This window comes from Echinococcus granulosus (assembly GCF_000524195.1).
Source record: "Echinococcus granulosus chromosome Unknown EG_S00102, whole genome shotgun sequence".
Lineage (NCBI taxonomy): Eukaryota > Metazoa > Platyhelminthes > Cestoda > Cyclophyllidea > Taeniidae > Echinococcus > Echinococcus granulosus.
The window spans coordinates 21,315-30,165 of record NW_020170482.1 but is presented as its reverse complement, the minus strand read 5'-3'; the positions used below and the strand labels follow the sequence as shown (position 1 = coordinate 30,165).

The window sequence follows — 8,851 nt, the reverse complement described above, 5'->3', positions numbered from 1 at the left end:
CACACACACACACACACACACACACACACACACACACACACACACACACACACACACACACACACACACACACACACACACACACACACACACACACACACACACACACACACACACACACACCATCTCCTGCTTCTTCGTCAGAAGTGGGTCGAATAAGCTGAAGACTGCAAGGGGATCGCAGTGCAAAACGCTGCCTACCATCTCAGCCATCTCAGCCAAGCGTGGTATTCGCGATTGCACTGGGAAGGTGTGTGAAGCATAGAGAGCGTCAGTTGGTTTAACAAGGACACTTGACTAACTGCACACGTGGATTGAATTACAAGCCTGACGAATGGAAGAGACTGGATTGGGAATAGAAGGGAAAAGTAGCAACGCTGTTCCAAGCCAATTTCGCTTGCTACAAGTAGCCTTTAGGAGGGTGATGATGGTGGTGGTGGTGGTGGCGGTGGCGGTGGCGGTGGGAAGATGGAATGCAAACAGGGAGAAATGAAGATGGAGAGGAAAGGTATTTAGGGCGGTTGAATTACTGGTTGACAGGTGACGGGAGAATGGAAATGAGGATGGGGTGTCAGCACAAAGACCGATGTTGTGGTGGTGAAGTAAGAAACCAAGGGGCATTCTGTGCCAACCCAAAGTGGGGCAGTTTTCACGTCACTTCTAGTGCAGCGGAAGAGGGACGAAGGCTGTGATGGATGTGGTGACCTGGGCATGAGGTGAAGAGCTGGAGATAGCATTACTTAGTGGTGCGGTGGATGTGGAGGGAAGGCGAATGGCAGTTGTGCCTTGGGTTCATGTGAATCTGCCACAGTATTGTCAAACCTGTTGGTAGGGTGATCGCTTCCTAGTGTGAGTGGGGGCACAGCCACAGCCAGTGGGTAGTTGAAGTGGTTGAAAGATGAGCGCTCACCTCCACTGCTCCTCTACCGAGCTCATGTTAGGTTGGCATTTATGGTGATCCTGTCCTGACATGTGATGCTCATCCAACAAAGGCACCTTTTAATTCACCTCCATCTTCAACACCTCCCTCATCACCACTGCCACCTCACGATTGACGATTGGGATAGTGCTTACCAACAGCCAATGATGTCGTGAATGGCAGTAGCAACCGAAACTGCAGTGAAAATAACGTTTGATTGTGTCCGCATTGAAGGTTGGCTGACACACAAAAAGGGGGGAGGGGGATTTGTGGGAGATTTGCAGTTGAATTGTCACACCTGTCAGACGACTCGACTTCCCGTTCTACTGTCGATGCGATGTGATGGAGGTGTCAGAGGAAACGATCCAAATTGTCAGGATGCATTTGCAATGTGGTTGTTTGATTCAGTGAGATACACGTGGTCACCACTTGACGTGTGGAGGGATCAAACACACCGCCTGTCCTTTGGCTGTCTCGACGTGAATGACGTCAACTGCAATGCATCTGGAAAGTAGTGACCTTCAAGTTTGGAGTCTGTGGCACTGTTGACGAGTGCAGGAAAGAGTGAATCTTGTGTGAGGAAAGGCATGCCTTCCTGTGGCTCCCATTCAATTTACTGCATGACAAGCCATTCAATGCCAAGTGTGACAGTAAGCTAAGTCAATGCTGTGCGAGTGGGTTCTGTGACAGCACACTGAGTGAATTCACTGTGGTGCCTTGCGTAGCGTAAACACGCATTCGCTGATAGTGACCCAGAGGTCAGAACAAGATGGCTGTTTAAAGCAGCTGATGGATAGGAGGGTGGTTAACGAAGGTGTGTTGAGATGACAGATGTGTGCAGTAAAAGGGCAGTTTGGCGGTGGATGTGAAGCCATCCAGTGGGTGTGATGCGATGTGATGTTGCGTGTGAGGTCTGCGTGCTAAGCTGTTGAACACTTGTAGGCATTGAAAATGAAGTGAAGAAGTTAATTGGGTGGACTACTTGACAAATATGCTAAAAGCAAGTCGTGAATAGGAAAGAGGAACTGAATAATGTGGACCCGAAAGATACACTTGCTGTGAGTGAGAGGGAGGGAGGGAGGGAGGGAGGGAGGCGTCGGTGGAGGTGAATAAGAAGAGAGAGCTGCATGGACAAACTAAAAGAGAAAATGAAGGAGAAGATGCAGAGGATTGTTGGTAATCTATTGTCTATCTGAAGTGCATTTGGAATTACCATCATCAGTGTATAGCTGTTCCATTTTTGCATAGGTTCCGCACCATATTCTCCACGGCATATCTTGCCCCTCAGTGAAAAATATGTCAGAGAAGTGATAGAAGAGAGGAGAAGAGATGAGAAGCCATAGACATGGTAAGATTTTGGGTCTTCAATCGGTATCAGTGTGCGTGTCTCCATTGCGCATTGACGGCGTGACGGTGGAGGAGAAATAAGAGGAGCCAGTTTTGTAAATGCGGAATACACTGGAAGTAGTTGAAAACTGCTCGTGGTTGGGGGCGAATCCTTGGTTCTGGTTGCCAATGACCGCAGCGAAAGTGAGATGTGCATTCGACACAAGGGATCTCGTGAGTGAAGCAAATTTGTGCGTTTGTCACTAGCAAACGAAGCTGAGGAATGGTGAGTTGGTGAGGGAATTAGGGAAAGTTTGCCACTGAATGCAGTCTCCTGAGGGGTCAGTACTGTGTGTGGGTGTGTGTGTGTGTGAGATATTGCAGCAAATGTGGCACCCATTGTGACTAATGAATTATACAAGCAATGATGACAGTGGGAGTGGAAACTGCACGATGGGTAGGGAAACGCGACAGCGTGGGCAGCTAAAATGGGAGATGGGAAATGGCAGAATGTCTGTGCCCTGAACATCCATCATTTTACCCTGCTGTGCTTTGGTCTATGTGTCCTCCACTTGAAGTGTCTGTGGGACACACACACACACACACACAAGTCTGTGGCCACTTGGATGAGGTCAAGTGCAATGACCATTGAATGGAGTGAGTTGATGGCATTCCATTCCCATCACCATCACCATCACCATCCATCCCATTCTATCCCATTCTATTGCACAGTCATCTAAACGTGGGCTACTGTGGCAGGAGGCAAGTAAATCAGATGAGATTTGACATTTTAATGCATCACTTTGGCATTTCAACTGTAAGCGTGGAATCAGTTTCGAAACAATATGCAGGGTGGAGCTTCACAAATGCATTCGAAATGGGACAATTTAAACGCCTATTTCAGTTTGCAATTTGTTGGGATGGAGCTGGTTGTTTCCCTTTTTTGGTGCAAAAGGGCATCTACTACCGAATTGGTGGAAGTTGGTGGCAGGGGCAAGCCGCCTCCAATTATGTCATGGACGATAGTTGATGGGCAGGGATTCCCCATCGTCCAAATCGTCAGCATTAGCGAAATGGAGAAGTGGAGAGTGGAAGACTGACCTATATTTCTGAAGTTGTCACGTTGATTGAGTGGTCCTGGCAACGTCAACGTGCGTATCCCAGTAACAATGCATTGGTGGAAAATCCGATCGATAACTAGAGCAGCTCATTGATTGGAGGCTGACTAACCAATAGTCGCTGAGAGCGTCAATGCCTCTTAGTATTAATTAATCCGTCGAATGAATTTCCTTTTTAAATCTGATTTTGTTGAAGCTTAATTGTCAAAGTTTGTGTTTGGGTATGATTAAGATTTTCACATGTCCATTCTCTAGAGAAAAATTGTACACGTAAGGAATTTTTAGTGTCTTCTTTAATTCACTGGTCGTTAAAAATGAAATGGCCTACAGATTAAAGACGAAGTTTTTAATTTCTTCTTCGAACACCCGAAAAAATGATTCCATTTAGAGTAATAGACATTTAATGAGTCAATTAAATGTCGTACTCAGATGAATTTTATGCTTCCTTTATCTCGTTTTGAGTAAAGGCAGCCTTAGTTGAAGGTCCGCGGGAGCTCAAGTGAAACTGCTACTTAAGGAAAAAGCCTTCAATTTATCGAATGCGTAAAAGTTGAAGTGTCAAAACTGGTTGTGTCTGCTCAAATATCTAAAGGCTGGAAAGCGGCAGAAGAATAAGTAGATAAATACTCCATGTGTGCCACCACTCGACGGTATCCCAACTGTCACTCGTTAGACCTTGACAGTTGTTTCATTTACCAGTTCACGGACAACCTGATCTTTTGCCTAAAATATATCACTTGTTTTTCGACATATGTGTAATACTTATGCTTGAGGTAAATTGACTTCCCCACCTCTTGACCCTCAGGCCGAAGCAATGTCAAGCGTCGTAGGTCCTAACTCCTAGTCATTGGGATAGAGGTGGGTGTTAAATACACTGATCTTAGTGGGTACAGTTCATCTGTTGAGAGGAAGAACTCCCATGATAACCACAGATGGCCAATTTGATTTGGACATCCTGCTTGCCCTTTTGCGTGAATGGTATGTCTGCGCCTTTAATGGAACCTCGCTGAGACCCTACGGGACGCTAGAGTTGCAGCCCTAAACTTCCACCTTCTCAATTAAAGAAACGGAAGCAGTGACTGACTGTTAAGTAAAAAGTGATTAATTAAGTGTCCATTGCCTTAATTGTAGACCTTTTTAAAGGATTCTATACGTGAGTATTAGTTAAAACTCAGTCACAACAAGCCGGATGCTTTACTCCTAATAGTGACATTTATTTTTTAAAAAAATAATTGTTACATGACAACTAAGTGTAATTATCCCTCAAAACAAGAATAACGAAAGTCTTAAATGGGCTCGATTTTTCGATTCTACCGTCCCTTTTCCGACAGAGAACACCTGTCACATATGTGTGACGTTACATGTAGGGCTAAAGAAAGGGAAGTTAGACGCCACATACGCTAAAATCTACAAAGTATCCCATAACCTTTTTAGTTGGTTCTGTGGTATGCTAAAGCAAAGGTCCCAATTTTATTTCATCCTCTCTGTTTCGGTGTCCCTTCGCCGCCTATCGGACGTGATATCTTCTCCCTCAACTTGTTGAAAGCAACTTCAACGGTTTTCGTCATCCTGACACGACACGGCCCTGCTCAATAAATGTCATGAGTTGTGACCTCAAAGGAAGGCACAGGTTCACAGTGATACCCCTAGACATGAATTAGGAAAAGGGAACCTTTGCTCCCATGTAAAGTAGGGCATTGACAATAAAAATTACTTCAGACAGGCGTGGTTGACCGGTTTACACCACAATAATTACATTTGAATTGAACAGGAAGGAAAAACTGAATTAGTGAATCCCCTTTCTGACCATTCTTGGCTAGGGTAGCGAAGTGGAAAGTCGACCCCTCCCCCATCAGGCATTAGTTTTAACCAAGGTCTGCCATAGGCTGCATTCAGGTTGGCGCAGTTCACCACGGTGGTATAGCGGTGACGGTGGTGACAGTACCCACATCACATGTCATCAATTGACTACGCGAACTACAAATTGGCCAGCGCTGCTAGTGGTGCTGGACCGCGGATGCGAGGCTTAATGCGTGTCCCCCCATCTGAAGTGCCGCCTTTCCCTTTGGACCATCTTCCTTTCATCCCCAGGTGCCTCCATCACTCGCTCTCTCTGTCCTCACACATTTGTCACGCTTAATTGGTTAGCCTATTGCCCTAGTACATCAACATACGAGGTGCTTTGAAGTCAAGGCGGAGATTTTACTCTTACACATGTTTCCGTGGTGTGTCCTGCTCCTAGCAAATGATGGCCGGCACAAGTCGCATGGGCAGGTGCAGGCAGTACCGTCCAGTCATGCTGAATCAAGATGAGGTGACTGACACTGTCAGTTGCGGTAGTGGTGATTAGGTGCGTTAAGTTCAAAGTCCCCTATTCGTTTGAACTACAGCCCAATTTAGTGGGTGACTTGAGTTCCCATGCCTACACCCAAGGAACTCTTGAATTCCCCATGACATCTTGAATTGCCTGTTATAAATCAGTTTATTTGTTGCATTCAGTGGTGAAAAAAGGCCTTATCTTTATTTTATCTTTAGGGCCGCAATTTCTGTTTATCTTTACTAGGCAGAGAGAAGGGGAATTGAAAAACCTCCCTAACCATTGAGATGGACGACAGCCAAGACAGTAAAGGTGAACATCCACATAAGGACTGCACGTCATTAATGTCAAAGCTTTGTTTAATTTGCTAGGCATCTTCGGGTTCCTTAAGACTTTGCAACAGATTTCCTAGAATAGCGATTCCCATGGTCTTTCAGGAATCACCACTTCCAGGACTTCAACGCAACAGCACCTGGCACTGCCACTGATAGAAATGAAGATGATTGAATTTTTTCAACTCCCAAGAGCAGTAAATATGAATATGGTTGGGAAATAATCTCAAAACCTAACGGTCTTTGAGCGTGCCTCTTCATTGATGACTGGACCAGGGAAATCACAAGCCGAGTTTGCAATTCATCCAAATTTTATTATCTTTCTGTATCCACCATGACTAATTCCACACGGTTCGAATAATCTCCGCTGAGCTGATATGGAGTCCTATCCACAAGTGGGTTCCCTAACACCCTGAAAATGCAGAAATCTTATTTAAAAAATTCCTTTGACTCCGACGGAAAGTAAAAAGGACCCTCCGACAACCTCCCCACGGGATGGCCTCGCTGTCGCAGTAAGAAGTAATGAAGTTGGATTTGCACGCAAAATGTTTATAATGGAGGGCCGCATCACGTGACTTGGAGGGCGGGGGTAGGGGTGTCAATGAAAACACCGGACCTTGGTGGATGACGAATCCGTGTAAATACCAGTGTATTCAGGTGGTGGCACCACCCTCGGGCTCACTCAGTTGTCAAAGTTAATCGAATGCAAGTATCGAGGCCTCGAGGTCATGCATTGCTAACTAGTGATTCTAGACGTGTATAATTGGAAAATAAATTTAAGTCAATTCTACCCTCAAGATGATGACGCCGCCTCTTCTACTTAATTTGGGAACCCAAGGAAAGGATGGATTCGAAATAACTAAATCAGGACTACTCAGGTAGTTCCTGGGACATTCTCACCCTTCTCTCCAAAGCGTTGTTGCCTCCAGTTACTGGCGTGACTGATTTTGGCGTTGAATTATTAATGAGAAAGGCTGGAATAACACGGAGGTGAACTGAGTATTTAAGTCACCCACAGGCAGTGAGTCATACCCCCAAATATTGACTGGTTTTGCTAGCTGATATAAACCCCTTTTACCGTTTACCGCAACGCCGATTGGGGGAGAAGGTTTTACGGATAACCGTCCAATCACCGATTGCGCAGTCGATGTTGTCCCCCTCTTATTGGCTAACTTGTCGACGTTGAATTTGGAGGCTTTTTTAAAAGCTATTTGGTGTAAAATAAGTTTTAGGCTCCGTTATATTTCTGCTTTGTAAAGTTCTACCAAAAAATGCTTTTTATCGTAAAATGGAAAAGTGTTTTACATTTCTAAATAGTCTCAAAGCAAACCGGCCATGGCTTCAATAACTCAGAGGCTCTCTTGTTCCTATAAAATAAAAACTACACTTGTAGCTTAAGCTATTTTAGAAATGAGATTAGGCTACATCTAGACAGGGACTCTAATATCATTTCTTGCAAGTCAGCAGTGGGTTTGGAGTGTCCTCGACTAGAGGGCTAAAGGGGGGTGTCCACCGATTTCATCAACAGCTGTCCCAGCGGGTAAAATTAATGATGCTCCCTCTGCAGTGTCCAACTAGCATAGGAAGAATGTGAAAGTGATTTGTTTGTTTTTCATGTCTTAAAGAGCCGGTTGGCAACCCGATGCAGGGCTGAGTGCGAGGGACAAGAAGGCGCGGGGGGTGGAGGGGAGGATGTGGCGGAATGGCTAATTAGTATGTCCCATGGGACACTGTTTTTCATCCGCCCTGTTGGAAAATCACTCAGGAGGGCAATTTGCAAAGTGCAGGTAACAAAATCCCCTCCTTTCAGGGCTCGTTTTAAATGCCAGTGTTGGAGGGAGCACTAATTAGTGGGATAACCGGATTGATTCCCTCACTCAATAAATCACGGGAATGTAAAAAAAATGCTTTTTTGCCCACTCCATCACACATTCATTTTGTGGGTGAGGTTTTGGAGACTCCCAATTTGATTTAGGGCTTTTAATTTATCCTAGCAAAGGGTTACTCATTTAAAGATGCATCTGTTTTTACCTTTTTTCCTTCATATTTGGCGGAAGATTAGCGTATTCCGAGTGAATCATTTCAGGATGAAAAAGTGCTTCAAGGTCACCAGAGGGGAAACAACAAACACGCCTCCCTAGAATGGTAAACAGATTTGGGTGAAGGTAATGTGCCCGTTCTAGAAGGTTCATTTCAGGTCAGGCGAGTACGCATCGCCTTCCTTCTTCCTTATTTCAAGAGCCTATGCTACCTGCTCAGCTAGACTGGACTGCTAAGAGGGTTTTAGGTCTTCCTCATTTAACAAATAAGAAAAACACGAGATTTCAGGTATGAATAATGCCTCCTGGACCCCAACCGGGAGGTAAGAGAAAAATAAAGCATCTAATCTCGCCTGATTAGGGAAGAATGGATGGGAAGAAACCGAGGCTTTACAACGTGCTTCAGCAAATCCCTCCACTCTAGACTTGTCGTCTGAGCGCGGACGGTCACACTGACAGGAATACCCTGTTGGAAGAAAAGGAAGGGGGCGTGCCACTCAGCCCAGCCCGTTGAAGTTAAAATCCAGAAAGTACCGAACTGTTGATCTAAAGGTCTCCTTTATCCTTGACTGTATTTCCCACAAATGGTGACTTGATATTTGGCTATAATAACGCATTTTTGAATGAAAAAAACCGAATTCCTTAAATTGTTGTGAATTGATCAAATTACCCATTTAACACCTGAAGTGGTTCTTTTCAAATGGAAAGCGGTTCCCGAGGTGTTTCGATGAGTCATTATGCCCGGATCATTAGCGAAGATTTTTAAAGGCAGGTTAGCTAAATCACCCACTTTCTTTCCA

At 45.0% G+C, this 8,851-nt stretch overlaps 1 protein-coding gene across 1 annotated transcript; it reads left to right on the top strand. All coding sequences in view use genetic code 11, as the record gives it.

Annotated features, from left to right (window-relative positions):
- Positions 1 to 5,317: 5,317 nt before the first annotated feature.
- EGR_08292 (hypothetical protein) lies at positions 5,318 to 5,713 on the top strand (the record flags this gene model as incomplete). The annotated part of the gene is made up of 2 exons (XM_024497541.1): positions 5,318 to 5,413; positions 5,606 to 5,713. The coding sequence occupies 2 exons, from the start codon at positions 5,318 to 5,320 to the stop codon at positions 5,711 to 5,713; spliced, it is 204 nt and encodes a 67-aa protein (XP_024348019.1).
- Positions 5,714 to 8,851: the final 3,138 nt, after the last annotated feature.